This window comes from Zea mays, chromosome 8, assembly GCF_902167145.1.
Source record: "Zea mays cultivar B73 chromosome 8, Zm-B73-REFERENCE-NAM-5.0, whole genome shotgun sequence".
In the NCBI taxonomy this organism is placed as follows: domain Eukaryota; kingdom Viridiplantae; phylum Streptophyta; class Magnoliopsida; order Poales; family Poaceae; genus Zea; species Zea mays.
In genome coordinates this window covers 177131686-177154018 of record NC_050103.1, presented here as the reverse complement: position 1 = coordinate 177154018, position 22333 = coordinate 177131686, and the positions used below count along the sequence as shown (strand labels likewise).

The 22333-nt window shown below is 41.3% G+C and overlaps 1 protein-coding gene across 1 annotated transcript; it reads left to right on the top strand.

Annotated features, from left to right (window-relative positions):
* The first annotated feature begins 5801 nt into the window (after positions 1-5801).
* LOC100191484 (putative leucine-rich repeat receptor-like protein kinase family protein) lies at positions 5802-11359 on the top strand. The gene is given in 3 exon segments (NM_001136916.1): positions 5802-6079; positions 8166-9518; positions 10422-11359. Coding segments are annotated over 2 exon segments (1914 nt in total). The 5' UTR covers positions 5802-6079; positions 8166-8236; the 3' UTR covers positions 11054-11359.
* Positions 11360-22333: the final 10974 nt, after the last annotated feature.

Genomic DNA, 22333 nt, shown 5'->3' with positions numbered 1-22333 from the left:
CTTTGCTCCCAGCTCCTATGCGTTGATTTCTAATTTGAACTGAGCCCGGTCGTGTTACACAAACACGTTCGAGTTTAAAACCGAGCTGACATGCCTGTCTGGGACAGCCTTGGCTGGAAATCGAGTGAACTCGACAGGTGGTCCCTGTGCAATTCAAGTGGAATCTTGTGCAGCCGGTTGACCTATTTAAATCCACTGGTCGCTGCGAGTTGTTATAGTGGCTCAACCACTCTGAAGAACAATCATTCCAGGTGAAATAGTCTGTGAGCTAGAGCAGGCCCCGAATTTCTACAGTTCTTTTATTTGCCCTAGGTAAAGTTTTGCCGAGGCTCTTCTCATTGGAGTATACTACCTGTACTACCTGTCTATCGTGGTCGTCAATCCTGTACTTCCTCCGTTCTTTTTTTTTATTATTTTTCGTCCCTTTATTTTTAAGTATTTATTTAGATGCTCATATGTTCACCTCTACTTATACGTGTAAGAGTGGTTTAGTATTAAACTTAAACTAAATTTTAGACTAAACCATTTATTCACATAAATTCATAAGTTGAGATGGATACATGGCTATCTAAAAAAAATTTTAGGCCTTATTCGGTTAAAAGGCGATAGTAGAGAATTAAATCTCTTGCTATTCAAAATTAAATAAAAATGAATCTAATCCCTCTCAAGAACAAGCCTTGTTCCATTACATAGGGACCAAAGAGGATCAACTATCTTTCTATTCAAGTTTAACTAGCAAGATATTTAATCTTCACCAATCTCATTTAATCCACTTCTAACCGAATAAATCTTCAATTAATCTTCACCATTCTCATTCAATCTATTTCTAACTGAATAAATTTTTAATCACATCTAATCTCCGTGCAATCGAACAAGGTGAACGGATATACTTTAGCGTTAATTTCTATTTTTGGTTTGCGAGTATATCCATCCGCATCTTTGGTTTGCGAGTCTATCCATCCACATTTAGGTAGATGGGAAGATAAGGGTATGGTTGGATCCAAGTGTTAAACTTGAGTAGGGTGTTAAAGTCTAGCACACTTTGAAAAACTAAATTATTATTAAATACTAAAATTTAGTACTTCACTTTTACACATTTTAGCACTCCTGTATGAATCTTGAAGTGCTAAAGTTTAGCTAAAAGTATAGTACTAAATTTTAGTACCATGGATCCAAACAAGTCTAAACTTTTTTTTTGGATCTGTACATGCTGCTGCCAAATTTATTGTAGTAGTAGTAGAGTATTTAAATGTAGATGTACCCATGCATGGTACTGTGGATCTGTAGTGTTATGTCGCCTTCTCTTGTTTACCAGTGAAACGTGTGAAAAAACTGAAAATCGTTGTTCTAAACAGTGAGCTAAGGCACTTAACAATTATTCTTTTCAAATAATCATAGAGGATTAAATTAAATTATAATAGTTAAATTAAATATAGGAGCAAATAGTTTTATCCTTTAAAAATAGCTATATCTAAAGATAGCGACATATATAGAGGAAGATTTAGAGCTTTGCTAAAAATCCGTTAACTGTTAGAGCTTGTTCGATTATTTCCCAAACACATGGATTGGATGGGATTGAAAAAAAATGAGAAGAGATTTGACTTGTTTGAGATTCAAACTCATCTAATCTTACTCAATCCACATGGATTGAGAGCTAACCGAACAAGCCTTTAAAGGGTCAACCAGCCGCAGTCCTCCGTTTCAAAATTTCGTAGTGAATTGTGGCCGGCATTCTGCAGCACAAAATTGTTGAATTCTACGGATTATGAGTCGCTGCTTCTGTTGTGGACTTCTGGATCTGGTGCAGTTTCTCATCCATCTTTTCACGCCGTTAGAACTTGATGCTTTATTTGCCTGAAGCAGTGGAGTGGGTTGTTGATCTAGGACGTTGGCCATAAAATTTGTGTTCTGCTGCTCTCAGTCTCATGCTCCAGCTCCACCAACTACACCTACAAAGTTATCCGTTGACAGGATATTAATCAATGTGTCGGAGTACCTTCCATTCATGTTGTAATAATATACTGAACCTGCTGCTCCAGCTCCACACCTGTACATTAATGTAGCGTTTGATTCTGAAATATAGTGGGACAAAGCCGCTCCACTCTTAATTTATTCTTGTTTAGATTGATTCCATATATAATAGGGTGGTTCTAAAACTGAAAATTTATACTTAAATATTGAACCATTTGGCTCCCTAAAATTTCTTGTACAGAGCCGCTCTTGAGGACGGGCTCCGTCCTAGGAAGTAAGTAGTAACTACGTCTGATAGATTTTGGAGAGTCAAATGGTTAAACATTTGAGCATTATTTTTTTATTTTAGAACCACTCCATCGTACACGAAATCAATCCAAACAACAATAAACTAGGAGCAGAGCGGTTCTGTCCCATCATACTCTGGAACCAAAAAGAAATGTCATTCTCACTTCTCATTCTTATTTCTTGAGAAATTAAATATTTCCACTGTGTGTTTAGTATATAATTAGTATCATTGAATATTAAAATCATTTAAAATGGATGTTACTATTTTTTATAAACTTAGTTAAGATAAGAGAAAGTTTGAACACCATATATGGTTATTTTTAAAGCCAAACAGACCATATACTATTGTCGCAAACATTAGATCCATGCCGCAGTCGCCAACACGCCGAAGTGGTAGATGGATGACCTTCTAAATAAGGACTTGTTTGTTTTGCTGTCAATCCATGTGGATTGGGTGGGATTGAGCGGGTTTCAATCCTGAATAAGTCAAAATATTTCATAATTTTTTCCAATCATATTCAATCCACATAGGATAGGAATAATCGAACAAGACATAAGATGGCAGTCACACCTACGGGCGTGTGTGCTCATTGATTTCATATTCATTAGGTTTAATTTTAAGTGTCAAATTTCATCTATGGATTTACACCCGCCCTGATCCTGTAAAATAATAGCTTCGAACTGAGTGTGATTTTTCATTTATAGGTATCCAATGGTCACCAGAATACTAACTTTAAGTCCTTCACATATGATTTCGGTGATGGTTGAATGATTGATTTTCATTGTTCCACTTTAATTCTAATGTTCATTAGTTGTTTGAACATGTAATAAATATTATTTTGCCAAGTGTGGTTTCACTTAAGCGCGAAGTAGCCGTTGCTTCGCTGGCTCACCGGACAGTCCGGTGTGCACCGGACATGTCCGGTGAATTATAGCGAAGCGGATTCCCGAAGCTGGCGAGTTCAGAGTCGCTCTTCCCTGGGGCACCGGACACTGTCCTGTGGTGCACCGGACAGTCCGGTGAATTATAGCGAAGCGTCTCTGAGAATTCCCGAAGGTGAAGAGTTCAGCTTGGAGTCCCCTGGTGCACCGGACACTGTCCGGTGCGCCAGACCAGGGCACACTTCGGTTATCCCTTGCTCTCTTTGTTGAACCCATTTCTTGGTCTTTTTATTGGCTTAGTGTGAACCTTTGGCACCTGTATAACTTATAGACTAGAGCAAACTAGCTAGTCCAATTTTTTGTGTTGGGCAATTCAACCACCAAAATCAATTAGTAAATAGGTATAAGCCTAATCCCTTTCAATGAGTATACCTCTTCTATGATTCTGGGAGTATCATCCACAAGGTATATGATATAGTCCTCACAAAAAACTTTGTTGTCATATGTCTCATACTCTTTAGGGTGACTATAATTTATCCTCTTTTGTATTTCAAAGTCAGTATGTATTAGCGGTTCAACATCTCAAATATAGAAGGTTCATGACTAGAAATGCTACATATATATTTCATAGAAAATTCACTCTTAGAAAACGTAGCATCTCTAGATCCTATAATTGTACCAAGATTCATATCAAATACCCTAGATTTTATTATTAAAAATCTATAACCCACGCTATTAAAAGCATACTAAGAAATACACAATCAAACATTTTAGTCTAAGCTTTTGCTTCTTATTAATTGACACATTCACCTCGGCCAAACAATCCCGTGTTCATAAGTAAGAAAGATTCAATCTCTTCTTCTCCCATTCCTAGAATGTATAGATTTTTTCTTTGTTGGCAATTTATTCAAGACTAGTTAGGTGTATGTGTATGGCTATGGTTTCTATATATCATATAGGTAAATCTTGATTAAATATGATAGTTATTTAAACATAGTCAACCCATTTAATATTGTTGCGACCTGATCTGACACTATTTAAAATAGTCACTCGTAGTGCTATATATTTACAATGTATATCTTTCATATAAAAGAAATGACCTTTCTATAACGCAAAAACAGATGAGTTGCATTGGCTAGCAGCTTCCCTCCGTAAGGCGCGCGGTCAAGGCGACAGGTTCGACACCCCTGTGTCATCAGGATGTAATGTTGCGAAGGATGCGTGTAGGGAACGATACGGAGGAGTCACAACAATTTTCACATTTAAAGTAGTAGGAGATGTGGCACATTGTCATTATTGCCTCACCCCACCCACCGTTCCTTGATAGTTCTGTTGTCTTTAACATGACATTAACCAACTCAGTTAAAGTGTAGGTCTTTCTTTGGATTCATTAGATATTTATATACGGCAACAAAAAAAATTAACATAAGTACACATTAAAACAATGTATATATAAAACTAAGGCATATTATAATTTTAAAGAGACCATATATAGCCATGTTTGGGACTGTTTCAGCTTCACAAAATTTGATGAATTTGATGAAGTAGGTTATTAGGAGCTTCAGAAAATCGTGAAGCTGAAGTTGACATTTAGATCAACCATTTTGTTTCTTATTTAGATTAGATGTGGCACATTGTCATTATTGCCTCACCCCACCCACCGTTCCTTGATAGTTCTGTTGTCTTTAACATGACATTAACCAACTCAGTTAAAGTGTAGGTCTTTCTTTGGATTCATTAGATATTTATATACGGCAACAAAAAAAATTAACATAAGTACACATTAAAACAATGTATACATAAAACTAAGGCATATTATAATTTTAAAGAGACCATATATAGCCATGTTTGGGACTGTTTCAGCTTCACAAAATTTGATGAATTTGATGAAGTAGGTTATTAGGAGCTTCAGAAAATCGTGAAGCTGAAGTTGACATTTAGATCAACCATTTTGTTTCTTATTTAGATTAAAAATATTTTAAAAACCGTTTAAATTTATATTATACACCACAACTTCACGTTGAAGGTGGAACCCAAAGCCGTGCCAAACACCCCCTTAAATTCAGTTAAGTTTAAAAAGTTTGACTTTGTAAAGCAAGACATGCCGTTATTTTGAAGGGGGTGGTTTGCTTTCAACATGTAACTTAAGAATCCGAGTCTATAATCCTTTTATATATTTTTGGTTCCTGAGATATTTAGCAAAAACAGAAGCAACTGAGACACTGGAAATCACTTCTTAATTATATCTGATAGTATAAAAATAGGTTAGGTAATGACTTTTATTTTTTTTTGAAAGCGATGTCCTTTTGGTTGATCAAACGAGGCAACCAGGGTGGCTCGGCTGAAGGTTGTTCAAGTCAATGAGCCAGACAGGCGGGGCCACGCCAGCGCATCTCTCCTGCAGACAGCAGGCAGCGGTTCTGGCCGACGACGGCCGGTCACACTCTAGGGGCAAATCCGTCACTCGCTAACCAAACACCATACACGCTTCTCTTAAATGCACACCAAATGTGTACACACAGCATAATCGCGCCGCGCAGGCGGCATCACACTCCAGTACAGCTCTCACTGCGCCCTGCCCGCATCGGCTCCACCACGCTCCACGCCCCACGCCCCCCTACACACACACACACCCCGACACCCCGGACAGAGGGGGCGCAGGCACGAGAACAGCTCAGTCGCGGCGAGCTCCCGGGTCTCCAGCGAAAGTGCCGGAGGAGAGAGTGGTGGCGGCTGGCGCGGGCTCCCTCCGAGGCTCTACGCGGCGCCTCAGCGTAATGCTGGCCTTCCCCGGGGACAGATCGGCCTGAGTCGCCGTTGCCGCTCTCGAATCGGCGTCTTCCTCGCATGGTTCCGGCCAGAGCTTGGATCTCGCGGCGGAAGACGCGAGGCGGAAAAGTGGGGAGGGTGTCGTTCCTTGGTTTTCTTCTCGCCAAAGGTTTGGGACCTTCTCTGTTCTTGAGGCAGCGCAGCGGTTTTCTTTTCTGCACTCATGTCTTTCCGGGCTCGAGAAATTGGTGCTAACTGCCAAGATTCGGATTTCAGCCGGATTCGGCCCCGCTCCCCGTTTTTGGTAGAAAATTTAGCAAGGGTTGTACGTGTTAGTGTAGGTTACTGCAATGCAGTTTGTTGCGTTCGCTCCTTTTGCACAAAAAAAACACACTTCGTAATGTGATAAAAACGCTAGCATGGTTTGCTGCGCTCGATTTTTCTCCAGAGGAGGACAAAGCGACCTTTTTCTAATTCCTGAGGAGGCAACGAATTAGGTAATTTATATCTTCCATTGATCACTTGATCCAATCGGGAAAAAACTCTGGACCCCGGGGAACTTTGCAGTTTGTACCTCTTTCCGCAGTCACTGTTTCTTTGTTACTTTGCCTTTTGTAGATGTGTTGGCAATTCCTTTTTTTCATATGGAAAAGGATTTATGCTATTATCGTGTAAATGTTGTTTGTGTGGTTGAGACAGTCATATCTTCACTTTAGTCTTTATTTACTGGGTTCACAATCGGTTGCGCGGTGAGACGGATTCGTGTAGGACCATGCCAGCCGATAGCCCATCCAGCCCATGAGAAACAACGGCGTTAATTCACCTCAGCGCCCACCAAAGTTCCAAAGTCTCGTCTTTTCTCATGCCCCCTTTGGTTTCTTGCACCGGAGAGCTTTAGCTTTTATTTGCTAGCCTTTAATATCTGTGCTGTGCCATCACTTTTGGTAAGCATTTGGTTCTTCAGAACCTAACGGCATGACTGCGGCATCAGGCCTATATGGAAGGTTTGGTGAGGTGTAACCTGTAATGCAGTACTATATGCTGGTACATGAGGAAGATCGCCTCCAAGTAAAGGAATCTAGCAGTTTTCCCTTTGGGGGACTTTGGCAAAATAGTTCTTGGCATTAACTGCTACTGTTTTCTTTATGCTGATGGTTAGTTGTCCTAATTCCATTGCTTGGGGGACAGTTTTTAGCGAGCAACTTTTAAAGATAAAATGCTAAGATACTGAGTTATGTGCTTTATTAAAAGGAGGCTCGTGACTGATGAATGATGGCTACTTTCTGATGTGATATGGATGGTTTGCTTTTGTCATATGCTCCTGATCCCAACCCCAACTGCCCGGATTAAAAATAGGAAGATAAAATATGGCATGTCAGTTTGATGGTTGTCTTAGGGCCTGTTTGTTTCCTTGTAGGATTATATAATCCAGCTTATTTTATATAAATCATATAATCCAGTTTATATAATTCTATTAGAGATAATCTGAAGATAGGATAATGAGGGTCATGCATGTTTCCTTTTTCGAGAGGCACTTACTACTGGCAATTGAGAAATATGAAGTGCCCCGCATTTGACCATGGTAGCTCCAGTTGCCAAAGTAAATTATTTTGGGTTATGCAAAGTCATAGCGGAGGTAGGTATAGTTTGAGTGGCTCCCAGTGCCACCTTAAAACTCCTAAATAATTTGTCATGTTTTATAAGGTACATCGTTCTTTTTTTATGTAAAAGGTACATCGTTCTTAATTAGTGTTCTAATTTCTGATGCAGTAATTTTCTTTTTGTAGTTTTAGGGTGTCACAATTCTTAGGCCATAAGAGTAGTATTTTGTAACAGAATATCTACTAGTATTACTTGCTGACTAAGGATTCTGTCTTTGAAATGAATTAAGATTTGGTCTTGATTTTGAAAACTAGGGAGACATGCTATTGGCAGACTGCTACTACAAAAAATATCCCACTCCCCACCTATATATTTTTAAATATGTTTGTATTTCTGAGATCCAAATATTCTATGTACTATTTTCTGCAATATCGGTAACATGTGCAAGATGTGCTCCTCACACCTTTTCTCAACATGTGCAATTCATCTTTATTTTTCTTATTAGGAAGTTAGTGATGAAAGTATACTGTATATCAGAGGGCAAGAGCTTATGTATCATGCTTACTATCTTTAGTTCCTTCTTTTATATGAACTATGATTTTGATGTTATGCTCTATTTTCACTAACTTTTGTTTCTTCTTATGTACTGCTAGAGGATTGAAGTTATGATGGAAAAGCTTGTATAGTAGCGCTAAATCTAATTCTCTTGAAGCAAGTCTCAACCATGCAGCGTCTTACAGCGATAGTCTTCGTGGCTACTTCTTTCCTTATTGCAAGTGTTCCACATGCCAAAAGTGCTGATCTGAACTCTGATAAGCAGGCTCTTCTCGCATTTGCTGCATCACTGCCTCATGGCAGGAAGCTCAACTGGAGCTCCACCACACCTGTCTGCACTTCTTGGGTGGGGGTGACATGCACACCAGATAAGAGTCGTGTACATACACTGCGCCTACCTGCTGTAGGACTTTTCGGTCCAATACCATCAGACACTCTTGGGAAGCTTGATGCACTGGAGGTATTGAGCCTTAGGTCAAATCGCCTTACTGTTGACCTCCCACCTGATGTAGGATCTATTCCTGCCCTCCATTCCCTCTACCTTCAGCATAATAACCTGTCTGGAATCATACCAACTTCCCTCTCTTCCAGTTTAACATTCTTAGACCTGTCATACAACACTTTCGATGGAGAAATCCCATTGAAAGTGCAAAATCTTACTCAACTTACTGCATTGCTTCTCCAGAATAACTCACTTTCTGGACCCATTCCTGACCTCCAACTTCCCAAATTGAGACACTTGAATTTGAGCAACAATAACCTCAGTGGGCCAATACCACCTTCCTTGCAGAGGTTTCCATCGAGTTCCTTCTTAGGGAATTCTTTTTTGTGTGGGTTTCCTTTGGAACCATGTTTTGGAACTGCACCTTCTCCTTCTCCAGTATCACCACCATCCCCCAGTAAGACCAAGAAGAGCTTATGGAAAAAGATCAGAACTGGTGTGATAATTGGAATTGCTGTTGTTGGAGGGGTATTGTTGCTTATTTTGATTCTCGTGCTCTTGATATGTATTTTCAAGAGAAAGGGACACACTGAACCTACCACAGCTTCGTCCAAAGGAAAGGCTATTGCAGGTGGCAGGGCAGAAAACCCTAAGGAAGACTACAGCAGTGGTGTTCAGGAAGCAGAGAGGAATAAATTGGTTTTCTTCGAGGGCAGTTCATTTAATTTTGACTTGGAGGATTTGTTGAGAGCTTCTGCTGAAGTCCTTGGCAAAGGAAGTTATGGAACTACCTACAAAGCTGTTCTTGAGGATGCAACCATAGTTGTTGTCAAGAGATTGAAGGAAGTGGTGGTTAGCAAGAAGGATTTTGAACAGCAGATGGAGATAATTGGTAGGGTTGGCCAGCATCAAAATGTAATTCCATTGCGGGCTTACTATTACTCCAAGGATGAGAAGTTGTTGGTGTTTGATTATGTCCCATCTGGTAGCCTTGCTGCTGTTTTGCATGGTATGATCATTATTATTTTTTCAATTTGATTATTACTGATCAGAATTACTCCCTCCATTCCAAATTATAAGACGTTTTGGGTTTTCTAGATACACATAACTCTTGCTATGCACTTAGATATATACACTATGTCTATGTATGGTAAAAACAATGTATCTAGAAAAGTCAAAACGCCTTATAATTTGGAAATGGGGAAGTATTTCTTAACTTCTAACTGTTCGGCTTGTTCAGGAAACAGACTAATACACACAGTTCAAGGTTATTAAAGATTTATCTAGAAAATCATGAATTAATTAAAACCAGAACCGATTTGACTTTTACTCAGTTAAACTGAATTCTACTAGTGGGTTTGGGACAGTGAACCTTTAATGTTTTAATGTAGTTAGTAAATTTGGCATGATTCCTTTAGTAGGTATAGTTGTTGTTTTTTAATCACCTCCAGGCTTTTGCAATCAGATTGTTTCCCAGGAAAGAGAGTACTGAACATTATTACACTTCTGTTTGAATTGTGCCCTTCAACCTTATCATCAGAAGAAATAGACTAAAGTGGTGTTCTGTAACTAATCTGTGCTAGATTTTCCACGAAACCTGTGTCAAACCTATGTGTTACCTCTTCTTTTGATCATATGTGAAGTTGAGAACTACTGTTTTTTCTTCTAATAGGAAGAATCGACTAAACTTATCACCGTTTATCCTAGCTTGTTCATTTTCTTTTAAAACAGCATACTCGAGAACCAAACGCTACCTAAGTCTATCAATAAGATTCAGGCACTTACCATTTTGTTTTGATTTAAATTTATTCCAGAAGCACCATTCTACGTTGACACGAACTTGTATAGTTTTTTTTATGGCTTGTGAAATGAAATGACACTGTTGCACTTCACCGTAACTGACTACTCTCAGGGAATAAAGCTGCTGGAAGAGCTCCATTGAACTGGGAGACAAGAGTCAAGATATCTCTGGACGTGGCCCATGGAATCGCCCACCTTCATACCGAGGGAGGAGGGAAGTTCATCCACGGCAACATCAAAGCATCGAACGTCCTCCTATCGCAGAACCTCGACGGCTGCGTCTCCGAGTTCGGCCTGGCACAGATCATGACCACCCCACAGACCCCGCCGCGGCCCGTCGGGTACCGGGCGCCCGAAGTCCTCGAGAACAAGAAATCGACCCAGCAGTCCGACGTCTACAGCTTCGGCGTCCTGCTCCTCGAAATGCTCACGGGAAAAGCCCCCCTCAGGTCTCCCGGGCGCGAGGACCCCTCCGTCGAGCACCTTCCGAGGTGGGTGCAGTCCGTGGTCCGTGAGGAGTGGACCGCCGAGGTCTTCGACGTGGACTTGCTACGGCACCCCAACGTCGAGGACGAGATGGTCCAGATGCTCCAGGTCGCGATGGCGTGCGTGGCCGCTCACCCCGAGGAGCGGCCCAAGATGGAGGAAGTGATCAGGAGGGTCACGGAGGTCCGGAATTCTTACTCTTCTGGGACGAGGACGCCCCTGGAGGACAAGCCATCGGAGACTGCACGAGCGCCATGAGGGGGTACAGCGTAGTTTAGCAGGAGACGGTAGCTAGGTTGCATAGTGGATTCCTTATAGAGCTTCAGCAAAGTTGATAGCCACCTGCATAGCGCAGTTTCCCTCGCGATTCCCGATCGTTTCCAGTAAATCTGTTGTGTTGTTTCCTCTCTTTTTTTCCCCCTGATTCTAGCGGTCTGGTTGTCGATCCATGCCATTGTATTGTTGTTCAGTTAAATCAGCAGCTCTTCTGGTTAGTGTTGCACTGTAATTTGACATAATCTTTGCAGCGTGATTAATGAATTTCATTTGCCTTCTGTTTCTGCCAGATGCCAGTCAGATTTCGTGGTGCTTGATTTGGTCTCCTTTTTCCTGTTTGTACCCTTAGATTATCTCAAACAGTCTGTGCATATGATCATGTAAATAGTATTTTACACCGTAAACTGCACCGTTTATATAAACTGCACTATTTACAATGTGATAAGAGATGAGAGATAGGATAGGTAAGGGAGACAGATAAGATGGGTAAGTGAGACAGGCAGGCGTTGGTTTATATTTTCCAAACCAAAGGACCTTGTCGCTTGATATGGTGTAGCTGGGCTTAGGGTATGTACAGCCTAGAAACCGTGAAACGGGTTTCTAAATACAAGAGACAGTTAAGAAATTCTATGCAACTATGAGCCTTTTAATTGTAGAAGTGTATATCTCTTATATTATTTTTATAATTAAGAGAGCGTGGCTATCAATCCCTTGCCGGTAGTAGTCATCGACCTGAGTGGATGACTAACCATATAGAGGTGATAATAGTCTCTAAATTTTACATTATAAGACTTAAGAATCAAATTAAACTAGGATCAAACTATTTATATTTATTTTTAAACTAATATTTAGTAAGGGTCTTAACTAATTGTGAAAAAACATTTAAATCATGAGCTATTATCACTCTACTCCCACATGTCACATTTGTTAGCCGGTTTGATAGCTTCAAACCACTAGGATGCAACATGATGTGATCTTGCCCGTCCGGCTTCCGCCAATAGGTGTGCTGCGCGGCTGCGCCTACACGACAAGGCAGAAACGGACGTGGAAAAACGACTGGTCTGTCAAACCAGGACAACGGCTGCGTAGCCTCCACGATACGATCGTCACCCATACGCCAGCCGCGCTGCCGGCCATGTCCGGCAACTAGCCAACTACTGTAGTGGTTGCGCACAGCCGCTGACGCTGACCACAGGCTCGAGACCCAGCCGCGTCACCTGGCCAGGCGGGCCCCATGAGTCATGGTCCCCGCGTGATTACTGTTGCAGCCTCGCAGTCGCAGGGAAAGCTGTAGCTCATAGCAGTGCGCGCCTTCACGGTAAGGCAACGCAACGCAACGCAACTACTTTGATGTTTGCTTTAGGCTTTGACCAGACTAATCAATAGGCACTAGATACCATGAATTATTATGTGAATGAAAATATTGTTCACGACATAACATTATTTCACCTACTTTTTTTCCAGCTTGCAGATGCTAGATACTCTCTCCGCTGTTCTATTAATTACTATTTTGAAAAAGGTTTAAGCTAAACTTATAAAATTTTGACTACAAATAACTATTTTGTTATTTAGTTTTGAAACCTAATATTTATATGCACCAATTTATCTTAAAAAGTACTTTTATAAAAGTATAAATGTATTAAGAGCTTATTTGTATTTTAACAAAAAAAAAACATTGGTAAACAAAGCTATATTTTAGAGACCGTGACGTTTTCCTAAACGACAAGTAATAGGACACCGGAGGGAGTAATAAACTGTGCAATCTGATGCTTAAATAAACATCCAGACTATAGATGGCAATGAATAAATACCCACCGAGTATTACTATTCTATACCCATACTCACGATGAAAATAGCCGCGTCGGGTCACCCATATCCACTAGTGGGTATGGGTCACCCGCCGGGTCACTCGTACCCACAAATATTAAACATTTACATTATACAGATGTTAAATATATTCATCTAAATACTATTACAAAAATTCTAACATCATTCAATCATCTATTCAAAAATACCATAGATAATTGGATAAATTATCAACACTAGAATATTACCACATAACATATTACATATTCCATTACATGGTCATCAAATAGTTTTTAAGCCTTTGTAACACCCAAATTCTGAATTTGGAATTGGTAGAAGAAATCTAAACAAAGTATCATTGGGAAATAAGAAAAATGAGGAGAAAAAGAATTTTTCTTTTAAAGGAAACCATTTATACATCTCATGAAATAAATAAACAATGAGAATAAAACTTAAACTAGTAATAATAAAATAGTATGGTTTATATTCACCCTTGGATTTCAATTGATACGTTTGAAAAATCTGAAAACTAAAATAGAAGTATAAATTTGAATTTGGAATAGAAAATAGAAAAAAATAAAAGAGAAGGGAAGAACTAAGAAAAATATTACATAAAATAAAATAAATATCCTTCACACTTATATTAATAAATTATACCTTTCAAACTGAGGACAAGTTATTCACAAAGTTTGAACTCAAACTTGAATTCAAATTGGATTTGAAAATGGGGAAAAGAAAATAGAAAAGAAAAAGAAAAAGAATAAAAACCCTAACTGGGCCGGCTACCTCCTATTCAGCCCATCTTCCCATTTCCACGCGCGCTCGGCCCAACTCCAAATCCGGGCGCCGACATCCCGGTCCCACCGCCCAGCCTCTCACGCCGCGCGCCCGCCCTTCCCTCACTGTCGGCCGGGCCCATTGGTCAGTGACCCACTCACCACACGCTCACGCTTCAGCTGGCGCCGACAACACGGACCCACTTGCCATTTGCTCCACCTCGTGCCTTCCTACGCTGTTCCACTGGCGCGCGGGCCCCGCTTGTCAGGACGTCTCCCTCCTCGCAACGGAATCCCGAGCTTGACGGAGCCGCGCGCTCGCCGCCGAGTATCGCGCTCCTACCGGTCACCGCCTCCCCCTCGCTCGGACTTTGCTCCGGGTATAAAAGCTCACCAAGCTCGCCTCCCCTCCCGTATCCGCCTACGACGACAACCACTGCCGTAACACCGAGAGAGAGAGAAACCGGAGAGGAGCGCCGCCGCCGTGGAACGTCGTGGTTGGAGGGTCTCCGCTCTTGGAGTTGGGTCAGGGAGTATCGTCTTCGCCCGGGGAAGCTGTCCGCGCCTCCAATTCGGGTTGGGCGCCACCGTGACGCAAGGAATTGCTCGTCGTCGAGCAAGCTCCACCGTGAATCCGCTCTTCTCCGTGGGCGGGTCTGCAACCCCTTCAATCGCCGGTGAGACCCCCCCTCTGTAGATTCACTATCTTCCCCTCTTGATTTTGCACCGATTAATTTCCAGTTCGGGGTGGTTTGGCACCGGATTGCGCGCTCGCCGGCGAAGCTCCGCCGTGGGAGCGCCACCGCCGCCGCTCGGGATGCTGGAAATTGGGGGAAAGGCTCCTGACCGTTGGATCTTATTCAACGGCCACGATTAGATCGGGGCGTACCCCCTTCGCTGGGCCGATCTGGACCGTAGGACTCAATCGGAGGGCTGTGGCGTGATCTCGGCCTCATTAAATCTGGGCCGTTGATCGCTGATCGAACGACTGTCGTCGCGTACCGGTTCGATATATGATAGATCTAATCTGCGCCATCCAAATCGGATCCAACGGCTCATCTCCGCCGATACCCCCCCTTCGCGGGTCATTTTGTTAAAGAGTCCTCGGGTTTCCGGGAAATAAACCCGCCGTCCACCTATTACTATTCACTGTGTCACGGAAAACTTACTCCGTGGCCCCTGAGTTTTCTGGAATTTGACGCCCAGTCCCGAGAGTATTAAAAACAGAGAAATTAATATTAGAAATTCATTTTTAATACAAAAACAAATCTAGAAACTTGTAAAATGCATAGAAAATTCATTTTAGCTCCAAATTGAGTCATTCCAATTCCTAAAATTTTGTAATAATATTCTCTATCATTTAGAATCACTGTTTTGACATGAACTCTGTTAGAAAATAAATTTATCATGTAATCCTATTATAATCACCTTAAATCTTAGGAAATTCATAACTTGAATTCTATAACTCAAAAATTAATAATTCTTTTTCCTGTGATCTTATTTTAATATGTATATTATTAATGTGTATTTTGTTCTTATGTTTGGTGTAATGTTAATTTTGCCTATACCATGTTTGTTTGAATTGCTACGACTAGCAGTGAGGTCACGTGCCATCTGAAGATCATCCTGGTACCTGGATTCTCAAGGCCCAGGCAAGTTGTGCCCTTGATCACTTCTTTTTACCCACTCATGTTCTAATTAATCATAATGATCTGCATAGGTTAATTTTGATGGGACCCAATAGGTTACCCTAGTTTGTCTATCTTTATACCTTGCTTACCACTGAACTTTCTGGGTAGTACTTGCTAGTGCTATATGTGGTTTTGGGTATGAAGATTACATTATTCATGATTATACTTTGGTTATCAGTTGTTATTTATTGTTCATGATGAGATCATTATGTTAATTGGAACATGGAGCGACCACCCGGGAAAACAGTGCTACCACAAGGGTTTAATGGGACGCCCTTGGCTGATTAATTAGGAAAGCTAGTGGAAGACTACCTTACCCGAAAGGGGCAAGGGCAGTAGGGGAGTGGTCAATGTAGGGAGGCCCTCGGGAGGATTTTGCTGTCATGGCGGTCCTGCAAGGGATTCCTAGGGAAGCCCTCGGGAGGATTTTGCTGTGATGGCGGTCCTGCAAGGGATTCCTGGGGAGGCCCTCGGGAGGATTTTGCTGTGATGGCGGTCCTGCAAGGGATTCCTGCATTGGAGCTTCCTATAAACTGTAGCGGGTTTTCTGAAGCTAGTGGAACTTTGTAAAGGCCTCGTAGTGTTACCCTGCCTCGCCTCCTCGGTAGAGGTGTATGGGAAGTCGCGATCCCTTGGCAGATGGGTAACATGACTTGTGGGTAAAGATGCGCCACCTCTGCAGAGTGTAAAACTGGTATACTAGCCGTGCTCACGGTCATGAGCAGCTCGGACCCTCACATGATTAAATTATGGAACTAAATTCAATTTGTCATATGCATTGCATCGCAGGTGAAGTTGTTACTTTGGTTCTACTACTTAATAGGGTTTGGTATTTACTTATACTTAGTAATTGCTAATAAAATTTTGACCAACTTTAAAAGCAATGCTCAGCTCTAACCATCTCCTTTGGTAAGCCTTACACTTCACGTGAGCTCCCACCTTTGGCGAGTTCATGCACATTATTCCCCACAACTTGTTGAGCGATGAACGTATGTGAGCTCACTCTTGCTGTCTCACATACACCACAGGTCAAGACCAGGTACTGCAGGATGATGCTCATGGAGGATGCTGTGATGAGTTCGTGAGAGGTCTAGGTCGTCGTCTCCCAGTCAACTTTGGGTTGCTGGACCGTTGTCTCCTTATAATGTAATTATTTATTTTGTATAGAACTCCTGTGATATATAATGTTGTGACATTCGATCCTGTGCCACTATACATCATATGTGTGAGACTTGGTCCCAGCATACCTGGTGTTTATGTTAACCCCGGGTTTTGGACCCCTAAAATCCGGGTGTTACAGAAGTGGTATCAGAGGCATGTTGACTGTAGGACGAAACCTAGATAGCACTGGACAACCAATACTTACTTACCTTTGCTACTCTGATTCTTTTCTAAACTTCTCTTAATCTTTCTCATCTATTTCCGCTTTACTCTGATTATTCTTACCTTTTCTTTTCTAAAGACAAAAATGGATTTCACACTTTGAAACCCTGTGCCTAAAGTGACTTTAGGAATAGGAGACCTAATCCTAGGAACAAAAACAAAACTATTTTTTTTTATAAGTGTTTATATATTTGAATGTTTGTTCTTATGATACCTGTCTGATTTGGATCTTTGATTGAGTGTGATGGGTTGTGGAGTAATGTCCACAATTGCATCTGTATATACACATAGGTATAAAAATATATTTATAAAGTAACTAGACAACCCAGACTGCCCCCATTGGAACATATCTAGCTTAAGAGACTTATCTTGTCCTAAAAGATCTCATTCTAACCAATTCATCTTATCTTAAAAGATTCTCCCTTATCTTAATAGATCCATCTCATCTTGAAAGATACTCATCTTATCTTGAAAAGATTTTATCCTTATCCTAATAGATCTAACTGGCCTCAAAAGATTCTATCTTATCTTTATAGATCCATCTTATCTTACAAGATACTCTCTTGCCTTAATAAATTCATCTTATCTTGAAAAGATTTTGTTATCCTAATAGATCTAATTTACCTCAAAAGATTATACCTTATTCTTATGAAATTAGCATATTTATCCTAGTCTAAAATATCAACCATGATCTAATTCAAAGTAATTAGATATTGTCTAGACTAATCCAGTGATACCAATCTAGATCCCATCTAATCTAATATGATCCAATCTAAAGTGAGTTATTTAATAAATTAGTTAGTACTAGTGAAATGGATTAGACCTCACTCCCATAAAACTGAGTTAAGCTAAATTGATGCCCTAGACCATATACATATGTTATATGCAACTACCTTACCCATCCTATAGTTGCATAATCCCTCTGGGTTAACCTAATAGAGCTTCTGACCTACCTACACTGTATACCCCATCCTATCTCAAAAGATTCTAACATATCCTAACAAGATATATCTTACCCTGATGAATCTATCTAACTTAAACTAGTCTAATCTAGATCATATCTAATTTAATATGGTCTAATCTAGTGTGAGTTACTTAATGCTGGTAGAAAGGATAAGGCCATACTCCTAAATCACTTAAGCCTAATTTGGAGACTTATATCAACCTGGCCATACACAACAACTCGACCTATATAACAAGTTACATAACTTACCCAATCAATAGAGTCTTAATGGATTGCATAATCTATCAACCACCACCTGACATCAAACCAGATTTTGACCTACATCATGTAGTCTATATCAACCATACCTATCTTAACCATATTCTCTAGCCCAATAATATACACTAACCTCGAATCAATGAGACAAGACCGGAGAAGATGATCAACTTCATCAAGAAAGGATGAGCATCAACTCAAGTCTTCAAGGATCAAGTGAGATCACCAAGATGAATCAAGATCCACAAAATCTTGGGGGAAGTCTTTCCTTACCCTACACTTTCTTACCCAAACCTATCTATACTTTAAAGACATCTTCTATCCTACATAATAAAGTGGACATACATGTATACACCCATGCTTTCCTAACCACCAGTTCCACCAAGCTACATAAACATATATATAGATTACGACTATTTCTAAGCTCTAAGCGTTACTTTAGTTAGTAGTTGATAAGATACTATTTTAGTGGGAATAATAAGGTCTATTTGACCCCATGTGTTACTAATAAGATATGCATCATGCCGAGATTTTGTTTATGCATATGTGTTGAAACCATATGAACATACATCCTTTTCTTACAAATCTCGGGGACGAGATTATTTTTAAGGGGGGTAGGATTTGTAACACCCAAATTCTGAATTTGGAATTGGTAGAAGAAATCTAAACAAAGTATCATTGGGAAATAAGAAAAATGAGGAGAAAAAGAATTTTTCTTTTAAAGGAAACCATTTATACATCTCATGAAATAAATAAACAAGGAGAATAAAACTTAAACTAGTAATAATAAAATAGTATGGTTTATATTCACCCTTGGATTTCAATTGATACGTTTGAAAAATCTGAAAACTAAAATAGAAGTATAAATTTGAATTTGGAATAGAAAATAGAAAAAAATAAAAGAGAAGGGAAGAACTAAGAAAAATATTACATAAAATAAAATAAATATCCTTCACACTTATATTAATAAATTATACCTTTCAAACTGAGGACAAGTTATTCACAAAGTTTGAACTCAAACTTGAATTCAAATTGGATTTGAAAATGGGGAAAAGAAAATAGAAAAGAAAAAGAAAAAGAATAAAAACCCTAACTGGGCCGGCTACCTCCTATTCAGCCCATCTTCCCATTTCCACGCGCGCTCGGCCCAACTCCAAATCCGGGCGCCGACATCCCGGTCCCACCGCCCAGCCTCTCACGCCGCGCGCCCGCCCTTCCCTCACTGTCGGCCGGGCCCATTGGTCAGTGACCCACTCACCACACGCTCACGCTTCAGCTGGCGCCGACAACACGGACCCACTTGCCATTTGCTCCACCTCGTGCCTTCCTACGCTGTTCCACTGGCGCGCGGGCCCCGCTTGTCAGGACGTCTCCCTCCTCGCAACGGAATCCCGAGCTTGACGGAGCCGCGCGCTCGCCGCCGAGTATCGCGCTCCTACCGGTCACCGCCTCCCCCTCGCTCGGACTTTGCTCCGGGTATAAAAGCTCACCAAGCTCGCCTCCCCTCCCGTATCCGCCTACGACGACAACCACTGCCGTAACACCGAGAGAGAGAGAAACCGGAGAGGAGCGCCGCCGCCGTGGAACGTCGTGGTTGGAGGGTCTCCGCTCTTGGAGTTGGGTCAGGGAGTATCGTCTTCGCCCGGGGAAGCTGTCCGCGCCTCCAATTCGGGTTGGGCGCCACCGTGACGCAAGGAATTGCTCGTCGTCGAGCAAGCTCCACCGTGAATCCGCTCTTCTCCGTGGGCGGGTCTGCAACCCCTTCAATCGCCGGTGAGACCCCCCTCTGTAGATTCACTATCTTCCCCTCTTGATTTTGCACCGATTAATTTCCAGTTCGGGGTGGTTTGGCACCGGATTGCGCGCTCGCCGGCGAAGCTCCGCCGTGGGAGCGCCACCGCCGCCGCTCGGGATGCTGGAAATTGGGGGAAAGGCTCCTGACCGTTGGATCTTATTCAACGGCCACGATTAGATCGGGGCGTACCCCCTTCGCTGGGCCGATCTGGACCGTAGGACTCAATCGGAGGGCTGTGGCGTGATCTCGGCCTCATTAAATCTGGGCCGTTGATCGCTGATCGAACGGCTGTCGTCGCGTACCGGTTCGATATATGATAGATCTAATCTGCGCCATCCAAATCGGATCCAACGGCTCATCTCCGCCGATACCCCCCCTTCGCGGGTCATTTTGTTAAAGAGTCCTCGGGTTTCCAGGAAATAAACCCGCCGTCCACCTATTACTATTCACTGTGTCACGGAAAACTTACTCCGTGGCCCCTGAGTTTTCTGGAATTTGACGCCCAGTCCCGAGAGTATTAAAAACAGAGAAATTAATATTAGAAATTCATTTTTAATACAAAAACAAATCTAGAAACTTGTAAAATGCATAGAAAATTCATTTTAGCTCCAAATTGAGTCATTCCAATTCCTAAAATTTTGTAATAATATTCTCTATCATTTAGAATCACTGTTTTGACATGAACTCTGTTAGAAAATAAATTTATCATGTAATCCTATTATAATCACCTTAAATCTTAGGAAATTCATAACTTGAATTCTATAACTCAAAAATTAATAATTCTTTTTCCTGTGATCTTATTTTAATATGTATATTATTAATGTGTATTTTGTTCTTATGTTTGGTGTAATGTTAATTTTGCCTATACCATGTTTGTTTGAATTGCTACGACTAGCAGTGAGGTCACGTGCCATCTGAAGATCATCCTGGTACCTGGATTCTCAAGGCCCAGGCAAGTTGTGCCCTTGATCACTTCTTTTTACCCACTCATGTTCTAATTAATCATAATGATCTGCATAGGTTAATTTTGATGGGACCCAATAGGTTACCCTAGTTTGTCTATCTTTATACCTTGCTTACCACTGAACTTTCTGGGTAGTACTTGCTAGTGCTATATGTGGTTTTGGGTATGAAGATTACATTATTCATGATTATACTTTGGTTATCAGTTGTTATTTATTGTTCATGATGAGATCATTATGTTAATTGGAACATGGAGCGACCACCCGGGAAAACAGTGCTACCACAAGGGTTTAATGGGACGCCCTTGGCTGATTAATTAGGAAAGCTAGTGGAAGACTACCTTACCCGAAAGGGGCAAGGGCAGTAGGGGAGTGGTCAATGTAGGGAGGCCCTCGGGAGGATTTTGCTGTCATGGCGGTCCTGCAAGGGATTCCTAGGGAAGCCCTCGGGAGGATTTTGCTGTGATGGCGGTCCTGCAAGGGATTCCTGGGGAGGCCCTCGGGAGGATTTTGCTGTGATGGCGGTCCTGCAAGGGATTCCTGCATTGGAGCTTCCTATAAACTGTAGCGGGTTTTCTGAAGCTAGTGGAACTTTGTAAAGGCCTCGTAGTGTTACCCTGCCTCGCCTCCTCGGTAGAGGTGTATGGGAAGTCGCGATCCCTTGGCAGATGGGTAACATGACTTGTGGGTAAAGATGCGCCACCTCTGCAGAGTGTAAAACTGGTATACTAGCCGTGCTCACGGTCATGAGCAGCTCGGACCCTCACATGATTAAATTATGGAACTAAATTCAATTTGTCATATGCATTGCATCGCAGGTGAAGTTGTTACTTTGGTTCTACTACTTAATAGGGTTTGGTATTTACTTATACTTAGTAATTGCTAATAAAATTTTGACCAACTTTAAAAGCAATACTCAGCTCTAACCATCTCCTTTGGTAAGCCTTACACTTCACGTGAGCTCCCACCTTTGGCGAGTTCATGCACATTATTCCCCACAACTTGTTGAGCGATGAACGTATGTGAGCTCACTCTTGCTGTCTCACATACACCACAGGTCAAGACCAGGTACTGCAGGATGATGCTCATGGAGGATGCTGTGATGAGTTCGTGAGAGGTCTAGGTCGTCGTCTCCCAGTCAACTTTGGGTTGCTGGACCGTTGTCTCCTTATAATGTAATTATTTATTTTGTATAGAACTCCTGTGATATATAATGTTGTGACATTCGATCCTGTGCCACTATACATCATATGTGTGAGACTTGGTCCCAGCATACCTGGTGTTTATGTTAACCCCGGGTTTTGGACCCCTAAAATCCGGGTGTTACAGCCTTTTATGACATTATCGCCTAAAAGATTGTTAAATAGTCAAAAGAGATGGATGATTAAGTTCATGCTTTTGGGTTAAGTTTATACCAGTTATTTTATACCCACGAGTTAACGGGTATGGTGAGGACATAAGTTCTAATATACGTTTAATGAAGGTTTTTGTCCAATAAAAAACTCATATATAGAACATTTAGAAATTATATATATATATATATATATTATATAAAAAATTAATTATCAGGTCCCACGTAGCCATTGACGTCTCGAATCCAAACTAATGTTTTGTATTCTTGCCACGGCCC